Source organism: Prionailurus viverrinus, chromosome B1, assembly GCF_022837055.1.
Source record: "Prionailurus viverrinus isolate Anna chromosome B1, UM_Priviv_1.0, whole genome shotgun sequence".
Lineage (NCBI taxonomy): Eukaryota > Metazoa > Chordata > Mammalia > Carnivora > Felidae > Prionailurus > Prionailurus viverrinus.
Window position 1 is genome coordinate 170,951,252 of NC_062564.1, and position 23,668 is coordinate 170,974,919.

At 42.7% G+C, this 23,668-nt stretch overlaps 1 protein-coding gene across 3 annotated transcripts in view; it reads left to right on the forward strand.

The window, feature by feature from the left end:
* The first annotated feature begins 9,762 nt into the window (after nucleotides 1–9,762).
* Nucleotides 9,763–23,668, forward strand: part of BEND4 (BEN domain containing 4) — a 33,577-nt gene continuing 19,671 nt past the window's right edge. For 2 of the 3 annotated variants that reach the window (XM_047857480.1, XM_047857482.1), the window contains exons 1-3: nucleotides 9,763–10,332; nucleotides 16,080–16,217; nucleotides 17,694–18,260. In XM_047857480.1, coding sequence (XP_047713436.1) covers nucleotides 9,843–10,332; nucleotides 16,080–16,217; nucleotides 17,694–18,260 — 1,195 coding nt within the window. In that variant the 5' untranslated portion in view covers nucleotides 9,763–9,842. The remainder of the gene's footprint in view (nucleotides 10,333–16,079; nucleotides 16,218–17,693; nucleotides 18,261–23,668) is intronic. The other variant, XM_047857481.1, reaches the window with a different exon arrangement.

A 23,668-nucleotide genomic window follows, 5' to 3' on the forward strand; every position in this document is an offset into this window, starting at 1 on the left:
GACTGTGTCGCAAGTCAAGTCACTGTTTGCACAGGTGTATCTGTCCGTGAACAAACAAGTCCAGATCAATCCTCCTAAATTTCACCAAATAGAAAAGTGGAGATAGCAAAGCATAAAACTGCCTTTTGACATTCAAGATGGTCTTCCTTTGTCATTTTGGTTTTTCCCTTATAATTCCAAAGAAGGCTTTTTCCTTGATTTAGAGAACATCTTTATTCCACAGAAATGGCTTTTGTGAAAGGTTGAGAGAGAGCTATTAGTCTGCTCTCCAAGACAGCAGTTGCTCTGGTCTACCTAGCATTCTTTCCTTAGGGAAGCACATCCCTATGTGCAGTTCCAGTGGGGAGGCCTGGATCGCAGGGCTCATAAGACAACCCTCTCTCCCAAGCAATACACTTGTCCAAGGATGGCATGTAACATCTCTTTCTCTTGTGGATTTTGTGTCTGCTGGGACCATCTTTCCTGCAACATGGAGAGATGAGTAGGGTGGAGACAGAGAAAATTCTAGAACCAGTGAGTCCCTTTTTCTAATCTCAAAGACTCTAACTTCTGTAGTTTTCTTCCTTCCTGTGAGATGCCTTAGCATCCTTCTGAGTTGAATGAGCCAATAAATTTCCCTTTTGCTTAATCTGGTTTGAGTTGGGTTTCTGTCTCTTGCAACCAAAAGAGTCATAATATAAAAGACTAAAAGTTTAAATCACTGCCTTGACCTCTCCCAGAAGGTGCCTGCCTGAGCTGAATGTATTTCCCTCTCTTACAAAAGACTGAGTTTCTTTTATATCCAATAAACCCGTCGACATTCTAGTTTGAATCATCCTCTGATTTTAATCCATTTCTTCCTGTTTCATGCCCTACTTAGCCTGGACTTCTGGCCAATGTGATTACTCTCTAGCTGCAGTAACTTAGCCTGTCTTTGCAAAGACAGGGCCATACGCCGTTTGCTCATAAACAGCAAAATGCTCAAGCACCCCCCCAATGTGAAGTGGTCTTCCAAGTGGTTACCTCGATACCATGATGCATTTATACCAGTGACCCTGCCATTGCTTCAAGCAGTGGTTCTTAAGATAGCCGTATATACAAATCACCTGAAGAGATTCTTAACCCACCAAGGCGATGAGGTCTTGCCCCAGAGGTTCTGTTTTAATTGGTCTGGGGAAGGTCCTGAGCATCATCAATCTTTTTAAAAATTCTCCCAGCCAAGGTTAAGTCAGCCAAGATTAAGACCTAAAAAAAAAAAAAAAAAATCTATATGTGTTTTTAATGATTTTTAGGTTTGAATCAACTAGAATAACTTGTTCTCTGACCGTGCCTTGGGGTTGGGGTTGGAGAAGGCATGGAGGTGTCAGCCCTATGTAACTCTCCAGTATCTCCTGGGGGTGTGCTTGAATTCATTAAAGCACAGTGAATATCTCCAGGGGTATGATGGGGATGATCAAAGGCCCTGTTCTTAACATCACTTACACACTGTCCCTGTCTTCTGTGGCCTCATGGGAGCCCAGCGTTTGTGCCAAAGTGTGCATATCTGTTGTGTGGATTGGTCTTCTGTCTATATATATTATTCAAGTTCTGGTAGACTTGTTTAAAAAAAAAAATCAGACACTTGACCTTTCTGACAAAACTCACTTTGGTTAACAGAGATGATGTTATAGCCCACCTAAATGGTATATGTATTAATTTTCTAGGGCTGTGATAAGAAGGGACCACAAACAAATGGGCACACAGACACGCACAGGGAGAGTGCCATGGGAAGAGGAAGGCAGATGTGCAGGCGATGCTTCTACAAGCCAGGGACACCAGAGATTGTCAGCAAAGCACCCACCAGAATCTAAGGGAGGTCGTGGGACAGACTTTTCCTCACAGCCCTCAGAAGGAACCAATGTGGCTGACACCTTGCTCTTGGACTTCCCTTCTCCAGAACTGTGAGACAAAAACTTTCTGTGGTTTAAGCCACCCAGTTTGTGGAACTTGGTTACGATAGCCCTAGGAGACAAATATAGTCCCTTGCAGAAAGGAAAAGTCTATGATTCTGTAATCATTCACCTTTAATGCTGCCTGTAGTGATCAGGGGAAAGACCCAGAAGTCTAAATAACCCAAAAGCAGTAAGTTAAAGGGTCATTGCTGATCTTTATGCAACACATGAAGTTTATTACCAGCTGCTTTTTGAAAACAAAAGAAGAGGAACAAAAACCAAAACTTTCCTTTTTCCTAGCCTAGAAAACAAATTCCAAAAGCCTAGCTGCCTGGGCATTATAGAAATCAGTTAGAAAATTATCATAATTTTTACAGCAAAAACATATTTCTATTGGTCTTCAGAAATGGGTACTAACAGAAGCTTTGTTAGCAAACCATGAAATACTCCAAGCAACCGGTGCATCAGTCAAATCCAATTGCTTTCTTGGTTAGGGACATTTGGCATGGATTAATTTACAGAAAGCCCAGTAAACTGTATAACGTGTGATGTTAGGAAACCTCAAGTTGCCCTTATTTGAGACTGTATTTCATTGGCTCATTTCAGAACCTTCTTCATGGAAGCTGGTCCTTCTGGGGTACTTTGGAATAAGATGTGGGGTTAAACACTAATTAACATTGTGAACTCATTCTGTCCTATTGCAATACAATACTCATACAAAGACATTAAGAGAGGGCAGAATGCATCTTGCTGGTGGAGGCTGCTAACTCCACTAAGAACCTGAACGCATCTCTGACTTCTTGTTACCACATCTCCTCAACTTTCTCTTAATGACTTTTTTCTTTCCACCATTTTCCCTCCTGGCTTTAATATCCAACTTTGTTCTCATAAATATCTCAAGCTCAAACTTCTGCCCAGGGTTCTTTCAGCTCTTTGGAGAAATGTTCTTCTAAAAATTGGAGAAAAGTGAAGAATGGAGAATAAAATATTAAATTTACTAAGTTTGACCAGGTATGTTTGCTACTTTGATTAAATAGAAGAACCTTGACTTAAGTTAAATCCTCCAATGACCTGCTTTGTGACTTTGGGAAATTTCTTCAATTCCTTGTTCGGTAGTTCTCTTCACTTTATGCGAAGTAGCCCTAACATATTGTAACAGTGAATGGGTCAATGAATAAATAAACTAACCCATTAACCTGACACAATTAGACAATGATGGCCAATTCTTTTGCTGGAGCCAATGGGAAACTGGTGCTCTCTTTCCACACACTTGACAACTGCTGGTAGCTAGATGAACACTACAAGGGAAGAGCCTGCCAGAGAATGAAAAAAACACAAGGAAAATCAGAGGAGAGAAATGGAGAGAGAGATCCTTCCTAATAACATCAGAGAAGAATTGATGCCTATGTATATGTATATACATATACATATAAATATATACAGTCTTCAGGGTCATGTGAGCCATAAGCATTTTTATGCTTAATCCATTTGCATTGGGTTTCTGTCACTGGCTACTAAAAGAGTCCTAATAAATATATGGAATCCTGTTAGTGAGAAAAATAGTAATTAGATCAAAGGTGGCTGTTCTTTTCTACTCTTTAAAAAGAATGTATCTGTTCTAAAAAGGTCCTAGAAGTTGTCATATGAAGGAAAAGGAGGGGACTGAACTTCCTCTGAATAGCCCGAGGGCCAGCAGTTGGAAGAAGCAAATTTGGGTTCAAGGTAAGGAACACCTTTTCATGACCCAGAGCTGCATAAAATAGAACAGACCCCCTCTTGAATATGTTCTGTATCCATGTACCTTTCTTTCATCCTCACTGCTGCTGCACCAGTCCAACTCATCTCTGCTCCCATCGGAGTTACTACCAGAGCCTCCTAAAGTCATTCATGCACTCAGCAGATATGTGTCAAGCCTCTAATCTGTGCTAGGCACGATGCTGAGGACTCAGCAGGGAGTAGAACACATAAAAATGCTGAGGACTCAGTAGGGAGCAGAACAAAAACCCCTGACCTAAAGGAGTCTGCATTCTGCACAGGGGAAACAAGCAACTTACAAGTACCACATACAACATGACATATGGCGCTAGGTACTAGATGGGAAAGGAGATGGGGAGGATGGGTGGAGGGCCCAGTTGCAATATAAATAGAGTGATCAGCGAGGCCCTCACTGAAAAAGAGATGCTAGAGCTAAAGAGATAGGCTAGGGACTGATGCAGATATCTGGGGAAAGAATACTTGAAGCAGAAGAAATATTTGAAGCAGAAGAATCTGGACAGGACATTAGGGCCTCTTCAAGACCAGTCAGACTGGAGTAGAGTGATGGAGGGGGAGGGAAGAAAGATTGAGGTCCAAGAGGCGGTGGATGGTTGTGGATCGTGACAAGTCTTAAGAAAGCAATTGCACAGACTCTGGGTTTTACTCTATGGAGGAGAAAGACAATAAAGGGCAGTGGAGAGACCTGATTATATTTTAAAAGGGTCACTCAGTTGCTGTTTGGAAAATAAATTGTCTTCCTGCTGCCAATCTGATTCTCTACAGTCCACTGTCCACAAAGCAGAATGAATCTTCTAAAACATTGTCCAGCAATCCACTCCTGGACATTTACTCCCCCCAAAATAAAGTTTACATCCACACAAACACCTGTATGTGGCTTTTCAGAACTGCCTTGTTTGTAACAGTCCCAAACTGAAAACAATGAGAATGTCCTACAAATGTAGGCACGGTTTGTATGTAGGCAAATGGTTAAACAAACGGAGAGACATCCCTGCTATGGAATACTACTTGGCAATAAAATGGAACAAACTACTGATACACACAACATGGAGTGATCTCAAGGGCATTAAACTAAGCAGAAAGTTTCAAAAGATCACATATTGTATGGCTCTATTCATATAACTACAGTTACATGAAAAGTGCCCATTGGAGGAAATAGATGAAAGGTACCCGGGACCTCTCTGACCTGTCTTTGCAACTTCCTTGTGAATGTGCAATTATTTTCAAACAAAAAGTTTACTTAAAAAAAAAACTGTAGAAAAGACATTGTGTTCTGGCAAAAAAGTCTGCATTGTCTACGAAAAAGTCTGCATTGTCTACGTATAGCACATCCTTCCCAGTTACCTGATTCTATTCTTTCATTGTCTTTGAACTATTTTTACACCTTCGAAAGTTTAGATAACTGATAGACATGCAAACTATCCTGTCTGGTAAAGGTTCCCTTCCCCTCTCACCTGCACGCCCCCTCCATGGAAACACGAGTTTACACACGTTAAAACCATTTACACATTCAATTCAACATTGCCTTATTCCATATCAATCTGTGTTTTGACTTTTCCTTTGAATACTATGAGGGCATTGAACAAGTTAAAGAAAATCTTTAACATCTGTTCATTTTTTTTTTGTCTGTATGAGAATCATAATTTTACTTTTTCTGAAAATTATCTTTTATGAACATAAATCAGGTGGTGTCACTCCCCAGCTTTACCCCTCCCAAGCTTCCTGTTGCAGTTAAAATGAATGCCAGGGGCGCTGGGTGGCTCAGTCAATTAAGCATCCAACTCTTGGTTTCAGCTTGAGCCATGATCTCACAGTTTCATGAGTTTGAGCCCTGCATCAAGCTCTGTCCTGAGAGTGAGGAGCCTGCTTGGGATTCTCTCTCTCCCTCTCTCTGTCTGCTCCTCACCTGCTCACACTGTCTCTGTCTCTCTCAAAAATAAATAAAACTTTTTCTTTAAATAATACACAAACACACAAATAAAATGAATGTCAAACATTTTCCAAGGTGCACAAAACATGGCCAAGCCTGGGCCCGGTTTGCCCCAGGGCCTCAACTCCTCACTCTGCCCCATGCCAGGACACTCCAACTACTTGCCCTTGCTTCAGCTCCATGAGAACATCAAACTTGTTCCTACCTTATGGTCCCTGCACCTGCTGTCCCTCAGCCTGGACGGCTCTTTTCATGGATGGCTTTTTTTCTTGAGTAAACTCTCAGCTCAACTGTTCCACCTCAGAAAGATCTTCTCATACACACTGTTCTATCAAAAGTAACATCCCCATCCTATTTTTTTCACAATTATTTCTGAAATACTGTCAATAATTGTATTATTACATATGCTTTTTATATTATATTAATATTAGTAAAATAATCACATAAGCATATACATTTATGTATTTATTATATTATGTAAATGTGATATGTTAACATTGGTTAGTTTCTAGTTTATTTATTACCTGCCCACCCAAATTCCATAATAGTAGGATCTTGGAATCTGGTTCCATTATATCCCCCAATGCTTAGAAAGGTATCTAGCACATAGTAGGCATTCAAAAAATATTTGTTGAATAAATCCTTGGGTGAAGGGCACCTGGCTGACTCAGTCAGTAGAGCATATAATCATGGGGTCATGACTTCAAGCCCCACATTGGACAAAGAGCTTACTTAAAAACAACAACAACAACAACCAAACAATCCTTGGGTGAATGATGCTTCTGGAAGTAGTGAGGTATTCAGGTATCACTGGAAGTATGTAGGCAGGGTTTGTACAACCACTTGGGAATGTCATAGCAAAACCATAGGCATAGGCTCGGTCACAAGAATAAAGGAGTCTGAAGAGCTCTTCTAGTACTACAAGGCTAGGATTCTATGGCTACTACACCCTTTCTGTCATGCAATGGGAAAAGCAAAGTAATCCTCAGACATTTTCCACCAAATGATGGTGTGCACACTCCTTTTCCTGCTGCAATATCATCTCCGCATTAAAATGTTGAAGCTAATCAGACATTTAATTTCAAAGTGGAAGGTCATTATCTTGTCACAAAATTTTATTCCAATTACTTTTTTTTTCTATTATACGAAATGAATTAAAAGTAGCACAAAACATTGGGAGATCAAACAGTCAATCAGAAGCTCATTAAATATCATTGAAATTGGTGCAATAAAAAGCATTTCCCATGGCTGGCTTATTACTTAAAAGCTATATTCTGGATGGCTCAAGGAATTGACATGCTGCCAATCAAAAATCACCCTGTCCATAAATAGCCACTTGGCTTTTAAAAGTTCACTACCTTTTTTTTTTTGAGATAAGAGTAAATATCTAAAGAGATTTAAAGCATAGGTGTAATTACCATCCTATCAGCCCCTATGAGACCCTAAAGAGAAGATATCAGCAAAGTCACCATCTGATAATTTAGACTATAACTTACAGAAAGATGCTTACAAAGTGCTACCAGTGATTTTATAAACACTTCAATACATTACTTATGTCCGATACTCAGCTAAGTACAAGCCCAGGCAGGGATTAGTGGCCAGTTACAATTTTAAAATTGAGTTCAACTATACAGTTGGAAAAAATGCCCATTTTATTTTCTCAAGAGTGATTATAAAGCGCTTCATTTATCTATGGACTCAACTGTTAGCATGAAGACCTGAAAGTTGATCATTTTCAAATTTCCAATATTTTTCCACTAGGAGCCTTCCCCCCACCTTTTCTTTTAAAGCTGGATCACTAATTTTAGCATTTACTTTTACAGAAATGACCACTTTTTGACATATAGGAAAGTAGGTCCTTTTAGTTGGGAAAATATGACAACAGAAATACTGTTCCCAGTCTCTTAAGGTGTTTAAGTGGTGAGGATGATACAAACAAAAAATACACAAGCAAAAGAGAAAGCTCTCAGGCATAGGAAATTACTTCTTCAGTAGAAGGACTCAAGAATCTCTCCCCTTGAAGCCACCTCACACACACACTGCCACTACCCCAATTGCTTTTCAAAAGCCACAGCTTATTGGCAAATTATCTGGGAGTAAAGTGGGAGGGAAACATTTCGATGCAAAATCCAGAACTGCTTTATAGGAAGAAAAGTGTGGGAAGGTTTGTTATCATTTATTTCCTCCAGTATATCATTCAATTTCAGCTGTCTCACGTCTCAGAAGCAGCTCCCCCATTTCTCACTTATGTGCCTAAGAGACATCTCTTTGGCATCTCATTCTCTCTCCCTGTCTTTTACCAGCATTTCATTATTTCTTAACTGTCCCTCTCATGCTTGTCTCCTTTTTTCCTAGTGATCCACATGTCCTCATTTAGCAGTTTTCAGAAGCCAGGGAGAAACGTTGCAAATAATGTTAAATATGATTAATATCTTGAATTCCTTGAAATATGACATGCATGAGTTACAATGAAACCTCTTTTATTTCCCCATGAAATGCTTTTGCATAATGAGAAAGAAAATGTCCTCTATGCCCTAATCAGCCCTGACAGTTCCTGGACTCCCAAATACTTTTATTTATGGCATTATTTATTTCATCTCTAATAAATGGAAGGGGGGGGTACCCACAGCATGATCTGAGGAGGTTGCAGGAGAAAGGGAGACTATCCTAGGTGGAGAAACACAGAGGCTGAACCAACGGAGAGAAGGCTTCTAAGAGAAGGGAGATATGGGAAATAAGAGGAAAAGACCTGAACCCACAGAAGAAAATGGGTCACTTTCCCAAGATTAAAAGGAAAACTGAAAAGAAATGTTAACTTCAGAGTGGAGAGAGGGGAGTCATATATCAGAGAGGAGACGCACCCAGAATCCTAAACCTGGAAAATGAAGACTGACGGCTGGCAACCAATGTTCCTGGGAAGGAGTATGCTGGCATTGGAGCTGACCTAGGGGAAGGCTGATTTGCTCCAAGGAGCCTCTGGGAGAGGCCAGGACACTCCTCTAGATTTGAAGACAGCGCTACTCCATGGGGATCCTCCTCCAGACCACAGAGGCTCTTCTCTCATTCAAATAATTACTGAAATTGTGTGTCTTCCAGAAACATTGGCCTGGTGGCCCCAGATGCAGTGGGTGATGCAGGAGGCAAGCTCTTAGGCCGCCTTGGTTCTACAAGCACATTTACGTATATATCAAATGACATTGTTGAAAGTATCTAATCACCATCCCAAAGGGAGGTATCTGGTCATATTTTTCCCTCAATTGCACAGACAGTCTACGTGCTATGAGAAGGAGTGAGGATATGAATTCAAATGATCTGGATGCATCTCTGCACTCGACTACACACTCCCTGAGTGTCTGGCTTTGGGCAATTACCTCGCGAGCCTCGGTTTACTCATCTGCAGAATGGAGTAAATGATTCTGTTACACACTTTCGGGGCTCCTATGGGAAATTAATAACGTAAAAGTCCGACGCCCTGTGCGGCCTTGTGATATGCATGAGCTCAAAGACCATGTGGGCAGACCCCGAGAAGTGCAAACTACGCGCAGCGACCATGGATCAGGACCTTCAAGATGTTCTTTACAGAAGATTGGGGGAGCAATTCCCCGTGGGCAGAACAACTGGCTGTGGGGATACCTTCCCAAAGGACATACGCCCCGCCCCAACTACTACCGGCCCCTCTGTGCAACCCCGAGAATTTGGGGTCACGTAGGGGGCGCCAGGGGCTCATTTCCGAAGCTTAACCCCGCCCGCAACGGCAGAAGCCTCAAGTCTGCACGTGGGTCTCCAAAGTCTCGCGCTGGCCGGAACCTCGCCCTGTTTACCCGCGCGCCCTCGGGATCCGGCTTTCCCCCTCCCTCCCCCCGTCGGAGGCGCACACCCGGCGCGCGGACCCCACGGGCGGCGGCGGCGGCGCCAAGCCCCGCCCCCGCCCCCATTATCATTAGCAGATATTACCCTAAACACTTGCTCTTTACCTCCTTTCTCCCTCCAGGCATTGGCGAGGCGGCCTGTCAATCAGCGCTCGGGCGGCAGCCCCCCGCGCGGGGGCTCAGCTATGCCAGCCTCAGCGACAGGCGGCAGTGGCGGCGGCGGCGGCCCAGGCACAGGCACACACCCTCCCACACGCGCGTACTCGGGCAGAGCCGGCGGGCGGGAGGCGGAGGCACCCTCGGAGCCCGGCGCCCGGCGGGGAGGGGGCGTGCGACCGGGGACCGGCCCCGAGGCGCAGGATGGAGGAGGAGATGCAGCCGGCGGAGGAGGGGCCCAGCGTCCCCAAAATCTACAAGCAGCGCAGCCCCTACAGCGTCCTCAAGACGTTCCCCAGCAAGAGACCGGCGCTGGCCAAGCGCTACGACAGACCCACCCTGGTGGAGCTGCCGCACGTCCGGCCGCCGCCGCCGCCCCCGCCGCCTTTCGCGCCGCACGCCGCCGTCTCCATCAGCAGCAGCGAGCCGCCGCCGCCGCCGCAGCAGTTCCAGGCGCAGAGCACCTACCCCGCCGGGCCCGGCCGGGCAGCCGCCGCCGCGTCGTCGTCGTCTCCATCGTGCACGCCCGCCGCGTCCCAGGGCCACCTGAGGACTCCGGCGCCGCCGCCGTCGTCCCCCGCTGCCTCATCATCCTCGTCCTTCGCCGCCGTCGTCAGGTATGGCCCGGGCCCGGCGGCCGCCGCGGGCAGCAGCAGCGCGGGCAGCGACGGCGCCAGCCTGGAGCTCAGCGCAGGTACCAACTCCTGGGCGCAACTTTCCTTCCCTCTCGGCCGCGGGGAGGGGTGGGGGCCCGGGAGCCAGAAGCTGGGCATGGCGGACACCTTTTCCGCGCGCCGGACTGGCGGGAGGGTCGTGAGGAGAGAGCGGAGAGGTGGAGAGGGGCGAGTGCAGTCCGGGCCGAGAGAGAGTCGGGCGTCCGAGCGTACCCCTGAGGCCTCCACGCGCGGGCAGCAACTTCTAGAGGATTCCCCGCCGCCGCCGCCGCCGCCGCGTGCGGAGCTTCCGACGGCGCGCGCGCCTCCTAACAGGTGGCTCCGCGCTCGGTTGCGGCTTCGCGCCCAGGAAGCCGGGCTGTGGCGGTCGGCGGCAGGGGTCTTTCGGGCGGGGGTCAGAGAAGCAGGCTTGGCGCCGAGGCCGCGCGCCGGACACCCCAGGGTGACCGCCACGGCCGCTCCCGGAGAGGCTGGGGCTGCTCTGGCGGCGCTCGGGGACGCCTTCCCTTTATCCTCGGCTGTTTCACTTTTTCCTTCCACTTCTTCATTTACCTCTCTTTCTTCTCTTGTTTTTCCTTCTCTCTCTCTTTCCTGGCCTTCTGATTATCTTTTTAACCACCTCTTTGGTGCACTATTACTCTGTCGCGGTCCACTCGGCTGGCTCTTGGGTTCTTTTTTTTTTTTTTTTTTTTTTTTTTTTTTTTCTGTGCTCTTGTGTTTCTCATGCGCGCGCTGTCTGCTCCCTCTGCCCCTCTTTCCCCACCCACCCCAGAGTCCCAAACCGTGTCAGACAGCGGGTTCCTCTGCACCAGCCACGCGGGTGGACCTGACCCTCGCCCCTGTAGCGGACTTTAGGGAGGGAGACGTCCCGCCCCTCCCCCCAGCCCAGAAGATTCCCCCACCCCCACCCCGGGCTTTCGGGGCTCGCCGCTCATACCCCTTCCCCACCAGGAAGGTGGGGGCTGCACCCCGGGATCGCGAGCCTCCCGAGCATCTGTCCTGCCCCTTGAAGAAATGCCTCTCCACCGGGAGGCTGCAGGAGGTCCCCTGGGAAAAGCCAGCTCTCCTGCGGGTTAAGCTCTGGGAGGTGGGCTGGTAGAAAAGCCATAGCCTGGGGGCCTGGCCCAAGGGCCCTCCGCGTTTATCTCGCTTATCAGAACTAAAAGTTCCTGCTCAGGCCTTTTTTGGTATTTCAGAACCCCCCAAATTCTGCATATCGGTGAGTCCAAGGCTTTTGTCCTAATGAAAATGTGAGCATTGTCTCTAAATGAGTTATAGACGCCTATGCTAATGTTATGTTGTTTGTCAATATTTTGACACATGAGGGATTGGTTTTGAGAAAGAAAATCAAATTACAGGTAATAGTGAAGACTTCCTGTTCTGTCACATGTCTCACTGATTTGGAGGTGTTTGTCGGCTTTGAGTGGGGTTCTTGTGTAGGTGTCTTATTGTTGGTGGGGTGGGTTTTTTTATTTTCAGTTGTCCTTGACCCAATATTCTCCTGTGTTTTTATATTCATTGTTAGGCTACCCATCCACTTCCATTTTTCTCATTTTTCTTCTGTGTTCTCCCCTTCTTAGTAGTAGGTTTGTGTTCTTTCTCTCTGGGTTTGGAGTTTTATTTATACTACTTTTAGTTCATGCCCGTGTTTATTCCCTAGTTCTGCTTAATTTTTATCTTTTTTTATGTTCTTTCTCAGCAGTTTGGGTTCTTTTCCCATGTTCTGTATTTGTTTACTCCCTTGCATAACCTTAGTTCCACCATGTTTACTGGGGGAGGGTTCCCCTTTTTTATCTGCCTGTTCAGTCTTTAATCTCATCTTGCTTTCTCCTTTTAGTCTTTGCTGTCTTTCAATCTTTTATTTCCTTTTATACACTATAAATCTGCTCCCTGATTGCCATTTTCATCCATAGTTTTAACCTTGCTTTTTCCTGCTATTTTTCCTGCATTGTTTCTTTTTTCTGCACCAGCCACTTGCTGTCCTTTCCATGCTCCTTCCTACTCTGGCAGTGTCCTTGCTGTCTTTCATTCACAAAGAGTTTGTGGGTGTTGTTTTCCTTTTTCACCTTGTTGTAAATGTACTCTTTCAGTGTTTCTTCTTAGCTAATTTTGTCTCCATCCCCAGGTGGAAATCACAACATCACTGAATCTAAAAGAGTGAAAAGGGGCTTTGTTTGATACCCCTGAAACTCCCTATATTTTTTATTACCTTTTATTCTTAAAGGCTGCTTGCTTGCTTTCGTTCGTTCTTTCTTTCTTTGTTTCTTTCAGGTCATAAAGAGTAAGCTTGATAGCACCAAGGGCAGGATGCCATTTGCTTGTTGGAAAAATGGGAATTGGATAGTAGGTTTCTTCCATGCAATGAAGAAAATGGTCTGGCAGCAAAAAGAAAAAAAAAAAAAGGCCATAGTACTAGACATCCTGAATTGTGGTCATAATATTAATCATTGATGGACAAACCCATCTCTTAACCCAGCACAGAGATGTGAGTGGCCATCAGAGGGACAGTCACCTTAAGAGCTGATTGGCTCTTTGAGGAACTAGTGGTTCCACTTTGAACCAATGAGCATGTGTGTACAGACAGACACCACTTAAGCATATTGAGGAGGGGGCTGGAGGAGGTGGTAAGTTGCTTGTTGCACCTTCACAGAAGTGTTACTGTAGCCTCGAGGGCCACCTAATAGACTGAAAATAGCCAAAACATTGATGTGATGAAATGAGTCAAGGACAGAAGAGATAAAACTGAGTGTCCAGCGTAAAGGCAGTGAAAAGATGAAAAGGTTGAAGTGAATCTTATTTCCCATTAAAAGCCATAAACCACTGAGAGGAGAAATGTGATTAAAAATAGATTTTTCAGCATTCTTATAAAATCTCATGAAGAGTATAATTTTCCTTAAAAGGGGTAATATACCATGGTTTTAAAAGCGTATTTTTCCTCTGTGGGAGGCTTAGAGTTAAAACCCACGTAGATCTTGATATGCAGCCTAAATTTGGCATCAGGAAATGGGAAATTGCATCTTTAAGCAGAGTACAATCAAAAATGAATTACAATAAATCCTATATAATTGCATAGGTCATTCTCTTTAATGAGATTTTATTAACCTGACTGTCAAGCTTTTGAGTCAGGCAGATATTTTATCTTCTTCAACTGATAAAAGTGTCAGCTATAAACCACCATATAAATATTCATAAATCTACACATCTGTGGCAGCCTATCAGCATCATTCTTTTGGACATTAAAAGCATTCTAATTACTTTCTGTCTAGCAGAGCTGAAATGCTGCCTGTTATAGTATGTGCTTGGCAGGCATGATTGCTTTTGTTTGCCATCACAAATAGCAGCATCCTATTTTATATACCGATGGTCCAGAAAATATTCAGGGATTGACTGAGCAGGATGAATATTAGGAAGCACCATCTGGTTTTGATAGCACCAAGTATATTAACTCATCTGTTAATTTTTGACACATCATTGATTTATTTATTTAGAAAAATTGCATCCTGTTTTGCTGTTTTGATGTTTGCCATTATGAAAAAAAATTGGATGGCATTTTTTTTAAGACATAGTTCATTGATTTAAGACGAGGGTGATACTTCCAAAGATGCTTTCATTTTCTAACTTCTATTTTCTATGCCTTGAAGTCTTCTCTTAAGAAGTTATATTAATGTTTTAAGGAAATCCATCTATTTTGAACTAGCTGGAAATCCTTTTGGTAGATATAATGTATGGATACATGATAATAGGTCACAAAAAATTTTTTCTGCTTCTGCATTTTTAATATTAATATATTTCACCCTCCGCTGGGTTAAAATCAAAAGGTTACCACTAATCTCGATGGCTGTGATCTCCTTCATAGTAACAGAATACTCTTGGGTATGTGCTGTGATGGGCAAATTCCATTCAAGGCTTTACTTACAAAGAAGGACATTAAAGTAAGGCGCCTGTGTTTGATTGCCGAGTTCCCATCCCTCTTCTTATTCACTTATCAGATGTAGGATGGCTTAAACCACTTACATTCAGAAGAATTTCTAGAAATGAATTTTTTAATTAAAAATAATCACGGGTTCAGATTTTGGAATCAGACTAGGCAAAATTTCCAACATGATACTATCCCAACAGATTGTGCAATAGAGCAAAATAAATTACAAGTGGTCACTTTATAGTGCTTCGTGGTTGTGCTGTATGAATATTTTGTGGTGTTTAATTTTAGAGAAGTTAAGAATAAAGTAGGTAGTTTTAAAGCCCCTTTGTAAACTGTTGGTGTTCTTCCCCATCTCTTGAGTGGAGCATTCTGTAACTAGGAAAAAAAAAAAACAGTTAAAAAATTTCAAAATACATGTTCATACTTTGCTCAATTAAGAATCATGGGTCAGTGACCATTCAATTGTGTTCATATGAAAACAGAATTTTTCTCCATTTCTTAGCGATAATGAGCATTGCACAGTACTTGCATTTCTAATTATATTCTGTCTGGAAAGCTAAAGTATTGCTGGCTGCAATATGTAGTAGGTAGAAAGATTTGCTATTTTCTGCCAAGTGTAATAGTAATATTGTTCATCATATCTTTCCGTGTATTGACGTTAAAACAGTATTTAAATATTTCAAGGTACCAAAAAGGAGAAATTCAACTTTTTATGGTCGTTATTTTTGCATCTATCAATTCTGAGAACAAATTCAGAATGAAGCATTTGTAAAAACTGAAGGCAAGAAGTGTTTTATGGTTGTAGCTATTCTCTGATACTCTGGGTACACTTTAATACATTATCTTCATAATGTAGTGTATTACATAATGATTTTTTCTCAGCATATTACAAGCTTATCCTTCAATTAAGAAAACAAATCATGCTTGTCCCTAAGTCAGATTTTTTCCCTTAAAATCTATACTCTAATGTGATGTATCAATATGATTAAAGCTACTGAGTGTGTTTTAGGACATTGAACAAATATATTTGAGCAATTCTTTATAGCCACTTCTATTTTAGCCTTTCTTTGCATATTTTGTTCCTTTCATCAAGGTTACGTTAAAGGTGTATAGGCTGTAAATCAGTTAGGGCCATGCTGATTAAAATGCAAACAGTAAATACAACTTCAGGTCTAGAATGGGATTATAGGATTAAAATGAATGAAAACTGCCAGTGTGCTAGAATTGAAAATTCGTGATCAATAACATTCTTTGATTTTACTAATAAAAGAACAAAAACCCGGAAATGAAGACCACTGTGCAACATCTTAAGGCTTCCCACTTTTATGGTTCAGCTGTTTACTTTGTTTATTTGGTTTTGGTCAGTGTAAAGAATTACTACCCAAATATTTAAGGTCTTTCCCCATTACCTTTTGGTTTAAATCAGGGGCTCAGTCCTTCCCTTCCATCTGGCAGGGGGCAGAGGCATCAATTCCACTGTTTGGTGTGTAAAAGATACTTCTTATATCCATCTCCCTTTTCTCTAGTATAGCAAGTGAACTTTGTCCTGGCTGCTGCTTCAGTGAAGTTCCCAGCCCATCAATCAATTCTAGCCTGAAACTATGCCTGACATCTGGTTTTCTTCTTCAGCACTCAAAATCACTGTGTAAAAAACAGGCCTGTGCCTAATATTTGTGGGATTTAGGACAAGAGTACAGATGCAGGCCTACATACCATATATCTAAATAATTAACAAACTGTTAAATAAAATATGTTCCATCCACCTCCCCTGACAAATATACCTTAATGACCAGATCTGACTTTGGAGTTTTCAGCCAGCCCATGGCCTTCTCTCCCCACCCCCAGCTTCATCTTCTAATAGGAGGAGCCTCACATACACACGAATGGATGCCCCCGTCCAAACTTCCAGGCTCTGGCACCATGGTCTATCCTTGGGAGAATGGCTCAGGGAAGAGTCCAGCACAGGCCCTCGAAGCAGTTTAAGTAAGGAATTCCTGGATCTTGGGTACCTTACCATGGGGAAGGGAAGGGATGGAGGAGGATGATTAGGGCAGGGCCCCCTCCCTATGTCTAAGGGTGGTACTGCTCCTAAGCATGGGAAAGCACCATGGCAAGAACAAAGTAGTCCCGTGGACTCTCAGCCTACCCAGAATGCAGCCAAAGCAATGTCCAGTGTTACAAATGAAGATCTGTATATTTATGAGAGGACCCACATGCATTCAGTAAATATTTTGTTCCCATAGAAGCCCTCAAACATTTCACCATTTTTCATTTTTAAAGTTTTTTCCCCTGAGAAAAAGATAGAGCCAACATTTTCAGAGACAGTAGGTAGCTAGTTAAATTTCTATCATAAATACTTATTGGCATCTAAAATCTACAGTATTTTGTTTGTTGCCATTATTCTGGATAGGGAAGAGATGAAATGAGAGGCATCCTATAGCTGTATACAAGCCCTATAAAGTATCTCTGTATATTTATAAATAGCCCATTCTGGGTGGTAGTCCAGAAAGAAGAGGCTGCACCTCGTGATATTTGCATTTAGGGTGAATTTTCAAGACCCAAGACTGACAGAATTAAATCACATTTGCACAATTTTTGAGGTGTTTGAACCGATTGTTTTCCATTTGCTTTTTATTTTTCACTGATTGACAATTAGTATGCTTTAGAATACATTTATGTCAACTAACCAGCAGTCTGGACACATGCCATTTAAAAGATTTGGCAACCTAATGGAAGAGGCTCATGGAAGAAGCACTACTGCTTTTTACATGATACTTGTGTGGATTGGCCTAAATATTGGCCTTGACAAGAAATCCAAGTTCACAGATAAATGAAGAGAAAGAATAGTGAACACAGATGTTGGATAACACAGTTTTGGTTTTGGGCTCATCATCTTTTGCCTTATAGGCCATCCTTTGTTTTACTTTAGATGTCTAGTGAGCTCTTCAAAAAGACTTATCTTTCTTCTCCAGTTTGCATCTGGAAGCAGCGTACTCTCGTCAGGGATTGTATCAGCTGATTAATAGCAAGGGCATGAGGGCACTCCAGAAATAGAAGTAATGATTGCTGTAAGCCCTCCTATCAAGGAGGAATTGAGTCTGCGGTAGCTGGCTCGATTCGTTAGAGTAAGGATCTCAATGAAGCCAAAGGTGTGAGTTCAGACTTGTACAGGCCAGTTAATGCCACAGAGAGGGAAATCTTTCTGTGGTGCCCAAAGTCACAGTGCAGCCATTTCCCAGAATGAGGGACTGGGAATGACTCTTCAGACACCCCTCTGGTTGCAGAATGACAGGAAGCTATGCATCCTACTAAAAGTACATTCACTGTGTTACCTTGGTTTGGGATGGAGAGTAGAAATACATAATTTTAACATTTTTGAATGTTAACCTCAAAATTGAGGACCTTACTTACCCTTGTCTTTGGCTGTCCGTCTCTGATGTGTTTTTTCATGTGTTTCAGAGAGTCGTATGATCTTGGATGCCTTTGCCCAGCAATGCAGTCGAGTTCTTAGTCTCTTAAATTGTGGAGGAAAACTACTGGACTCCAACCATTCTCAATCCATGATTTCTTGTGTCAAGCAGGAAGGCTCGAGTTATACTGAGAGACAGGAACAGTGTCACGTCGGGAAAGGGGTCCACAGTCAGACGTCAGATAATGTAGACATAGACATGCAATATATGCAAAGGAAACAACAGACTTCTGCCTTTTTGAGGGTTTTCACTGACTCCCTACAAAATTACCTGCTCTCGGGGAGCTTTCCAACTCCAAACACCTCATCAGTCAGTGAGTATGGCCACCTGGCCGACGTGGATCCTCTGTCAACCTCCCCCGTGCATACACTAGGTGGCTGGACCTCCCCGGCGACATCCGAATCCCATGGTCACCCGTCCTCTTCTACACTGCCCGAGGAGGAAGAGGAGGAGGAAGAGGAAGGCTACTGTCCTAGATGCCAAGAGCTGGAGCAGGAGGTTATTTCACTGCAACAAGAAAATGAAGAGCTCAGACGGAAATTAGAGAGCATCCCAGGTACTGTGCCATATTCCTTGCAAGCTAACTGCAGATCATTCCTTCCTGGTGTCTCTGTGTGCATCCGTGCATGCACGCATGTATATGTATGGTTTTGGCCAGTGAGGTAAAAAAGTTGAAAAAACAGGCATGCACAGGGTGTCCTTACCCTTCCAGTACCACACAGAAGTTTCAGGATAAACTACTAGCCTTGTTCTATGTTTAAGTCCAATCTTAAGAGATATAGGCCTGAAGACCACCACCCTATTCAAAGATGTCTCTGTCCATATAAAAAAGATTCCAGACGTGGTGCAATAAGATTGAAATAGGCCAAGTACCGTGAGCCTGAGTTTTCTTCAAAATGTGGCCCTCTTTTTTAAAAGCGGCTTTTGTATTTTTAAAGATTTTGTTGTGTTTTATTAGTTAGTAATAAAGATGAAAGTGAACTGATACCTTCGGTGGTTGGACTTGAGTAGTACTGAACAAGTGGTCTCTTCTGTTCCATTCATTTCTTGCCATTCTTGTTAAGTTTCAATAGGTATCTTCTCTTTTTAGCATGCAAGCTCCCTGTTAAATGAGCAACTGTAAACTGAAAGGAAAAGATCAAAGACAGACCAGTAATTAAGCAGATCTCAAACTATTTGTGCCCCTGGCAAAGCAGGCATTTCCTGCCTCTTAGAGACATTAGATTTGCTGCATAGTAAAGTCATCTTTATGGCAAGATCTTCTCTGGGTTGCAAAGCCATTTTTTTTTTTTACTATTTGAAAAGGTACCAATTTTGCTTATACCTTTGAATTCATTCCTGCATATCTGTGGCTTACAAAAGATAGTGAGATCGTTAGCTAGAGCAATATCTTCAAATCCTTTTAATCGTGCAGCCCACTGAAAAAAAATTTTGAGAATGTATCCACCAATGTACACGCTTTTTGGTTAACTACATACATGTCCTAGTATACTAATAAAGTATATTTCAAAATAAAGCATATATAGCATGTTAAAAATTTTAAAGGCCAATACATAAATATAAATAGAAAGTATGTTCGTTTCCTAACTCAGTGTCTTTGAACTGCCCAGTTTGGCAACTGACTTAAAAATAAGGAAATATTGAAGAACATTACCCACTTGTTTATTAGTTCCCTTAGGAAGCAAAAAACAAGTGTTAAGAATTGCCAGATCAGAAATCTATTTTCTTTCTGTCCTTTCATTTAAAAGCATTACTCAAATAGACCTGAGGTTTGGTTCAGAATATTTTGCAATTAGGTTTAATGCAGTCATGTTGTGGGGGAGTCTTGTGTGCAGGAGGTGAAGTAAATTCATTCTCTCTCTGGGGCGCCTGGGTGGCTCAGTCGGTTAAGCATCTGACTTTGGCTCAGGTCATGATCTCCCGTCTCGTGGATTCAAGCCCCGCATTGGGCTCTGTGCTGACATCTCAGAGCCTGGAATCTGCTTTGTATTCTGTGTCTCCCTCTCTCTCTGCCCTCCCCCACTTGGACTGTGTGTGTCTCTCTCACTCTCTCTCAAAAATAAATACTAAAAAAATGTAAGAAAACATTTTCTCTCTTTGCAGTTGAGCGTTGGGGTTAGATAAAAGGGCCGTGGTGTCTTCTCAAGTCAGGAAGGCAGGGACCACAGGAGACACTGGGTAGAGCTCAAAGAATACAGTGGAACCATTGTTCCACTGGGTTCTCCATGGCAGAGAAAGAGGGGTGTAGCTAATATGCTGGGATTTTACAGCTTTCACAATTCCATAAATTATGGTCAGTTAATTATGGGTTTGATCCGACCCAAAGGGGTGTTTTCCATCTTACTCCCCACCCTCCTCTCTGCCTTTCTGGGGGAGAAAATACTATCCTGGAGATCAGTCAATTTTAGATACTTACATCAGCCATTCAGAACTGTGGGTAAGAGTTTCAGAGCGCAGGGACAGGTGACACAAGTCCAGAGTGGTATTGTCTAATTCCCAGTCCTAAATATTTGACCTTGGTAAATATCAAGCAAATTTGGGGTTTAGTCCTCCCATTTCCCAAACTGTGCCAGGTGGAAGGGCTGTGTCATGGATATAACTAACTCACTGCTGACCTGCCACTAATCACCGTCTTTTTCCATTTCCAGAAAGATGAAAATGCTGAAATTAATTGAGCCTTCTTGATGGTCCAGTATTGAAGGACACTTGTTGAAATTAGGGTGTGGTCACCACTGTTAGTGCAAACATTCCAGCTCTGTTGATAGTCCCCTCCATAAACTTGAATCAATAGCCATTTCATATGGAGAACCATGATTGCTATAATTCATACCGAAACTCAACTATGTAAATAAAAATCAGTTTGTCAGTTATGAACAGAGAAAACTTAGTGTAAAATTGAAGAAAGATTAGCTTATTTAACACATGTACTCATTACCTAGGGACACCTTAGTATTGGGTGTCCAGTTGAACGTGTCACTTTGCAAACCAGATAGTGATCACCTAAGAATCCACCTTTCACTCCATTAGCTACTAATTTTGTGGGGGAAATCTGTAACTTTTAGACAGTCGTTTGAAGAAAAGTGCAGCAAGTAGTACACTCTGGTTTTGCATCTAACAAGAGTATTTTGTAAGCAGTAACTCTCCTGTGGAATTTGGGATGGATTTTCCTTAAGTATCATCACTGTTTCCCAATGTCTTCAAAAGACCTCTGTTGTTCCAGAGGGCAGTGCATTTCCATGGAAGCACCTGCGACCTTCCTATAGTAGAAATTACCCTTATGTTTTGATATAACTGTATTTACAGCCAAGCAGGATGGATGAGTACAAAGGAGAAAGCATTCAGAGCGCCTGGGTGGCTTAGTCGATTAAATGTCCGACTCTTGATTTCAGCTTAGGTCATGATCTCATGGTCTGTAGGTTCAAGCCCTGAGTTGGGCTCTGTGCTGACAATGTGGAGCCTAGTTGGGATTCTGTCTCTCCCTCTCTGTCTCTGCCCCTCTCCCGGGCATGCATGCACGCTCGCTCTCTCTCAAAATAAAATAAACTTCAAAAAGACACAAAGCATTCAGAGGAAATAAAGTTAACAAGAAGATAGGGACACCTGCCCCAGGTCAGAGCTGAGACCCTGTTTTAGTTCCTTCTCTGCCACTCCAGAGTTGTGCTATTGAGTAATTTTGAGATTCCTGTTTCTTTATTTTCTTTTCCTGAAATAAAGCATTCATATCTAGGAAGGGCAACTATAAAAGAGGATGGGAAAGTGCAGACCTTTCTAAGGAAGGAAGAGTTTGGGGAAGGTGCACCTCCAGCACCACCTGGGAGGGCTGGGTAACTGTTTTATTTTTGAAACATTCCACAAAGTCCTGTTGATTAATATCAGCCACATGCAAGCAAGGGGCTTCTGGAGAATAATACTCTGACTTCCTGTCCACAGTTACTTGCAGATATAGGCGATTAAATATTTTATCCCAAGGAAAGAGCACTAGCACTTACTCTTTGGTGTTAGATGATCACACTAGAAATTAAGAAAGTCAGTTGAAAAGTTTAATTTTTTAAAGGCAAGAAAGCATAGATGGGTTAAAAGTAAAAAGCCACAGAAGAATTGATATTTAGATCAGGAATACAAAAAGTTGAGACGTTATTAAAAGAAGGAAAATGTTGGGAAAACTTCTCACTGGAGAGGGTGTCAGTTTAGAGCTGGCATGTTTGTTTGTTGGGAGAGCGCGAGCAGGGGAGGGGCAGAGGGGGGCGGACAGAGGATCTGAAATGGGCTCTATGCTGACAGGCTGAGGGCAGTGAGCCCAATGTGGGACTCAAACTCACAAACCGCGAGGTCATGACCTAAGCCAAAATCAGATGCTTAACCAACTGAGCCACCCAGGTGCCCCCTGCATGCTTGTTTAGAAAGCATACAGTCAACACAAGATGAGAGAACTCCTAAGGGAGGATAGATACAAAATACTGTATGTCATCTAATTTAAGACCCATTGGATGCAAGATGTGCCAATATTCTATGTTCCACTAAGAAAGAAGGAAAAAACACTGTGAATCATAATTGCATCTTTGAACAAGCTCAGAGATTTTAAAACACGAAAAAAATGTGGGTCTTAGGATCATAAAATATGGTAATTTAAAAAAATAACTTCCAAAGTAAAATAATTATGACATATTAAAAACACCTTGAGATTGGGGGTGCCTGGATGGCTCAGTTGGTTAGGCGGCCAACTCTTGATTTTGGCTAAGATGATCTCAACAGTTTGTTGGATCAAGCCCCACATTGGGCTCTACCCTGACAGCAAGGAGCCTGATTGGGATTCTTTCTCTTTCTCTCCCTCTCTGTTCCTCCCCCACCTGTGCTATCTCTTTTTGTCTCTCAAAATAAAATAAGTAAACATTTTTTAAAAATACCTTGGGATGTTCTAAGTGCCAGATAGAAGTACACTATTAATGTTATCAAAGAATTTTCTACTTTTATATTTGAATGTTTATTTATTTTTGAAAGAGATAAAGCATGCGTGCACAAGCAGGGGAGGGGCAGAGAGAGAGGGAGACAGAGAATCTGAAGCAGGCTCCAGGCTCTGAACTGTCAGCACAGAGCCCAACACAAGCTCAAACCCATGAACTGTGAGATCACGATGTGATCCTAAGTCAGACGTTCAACCGACTGAGCCACCCAGGCACCCCAAGGACTTTCTACTTTTTTAAAAAGTACATTTATAATTATCAATTTATCTTCATAACTCCAAACAAATATTACTATTCCTATTTTATAGGCAAAGAGGTTGAAACCTGGATAGGTGAAGTCTGTGGCAGAGCTAGGATTATTATTTTTTTTTAAGTTTATTTATTTGACTTTGAGAGAGGGAGCATGAGCAGGGGAGGGGCAGAGAGGGAGTGAGACAGGGAATCCCATGCAGCTCCACACTGTCAGCACAGAGCCCAGTGCAGGTCTCAAACTCACGAACCTGGAGATCATGACCTGAGCCGAAATCAAGAGTTGGACACTTAACTGACGAAGCCACCCAGGCGCCCCCGTGGCAGAGCTAGGATTATAATCAAAGTCTCTTGATTCTAGATCTAGTGTATTACCCTCTTCCACCCTAAAAATACAGTCGATTCTTAGTATTAATTGTAGTTATGTTCTATAAAGTCACCGTCAAGACTGAATTAGCAAATACCAAAGCGTTACCCCTAGGAAAAGTACAGAGCTATGTTCCTGAGAACCTTTAGTCACATTTTTACCAACTGATCAATGCATAACCTTATTTTATGTATGTTTTTGTCTAAAGAGACTTTAATATATAGCATTGTCAGATTAACATTGAACTCACAGCCAACAGCCCTATAACTCATGTGTGAATGAAGCTTATCTAATATGTATTTTCTCCCTAAGGCTCATCATAGCATTCCTGAACTTAGGAACTCTAGACCGCACTTCAGCTCTGTGTTTGGGGTACCTTTTAAACAG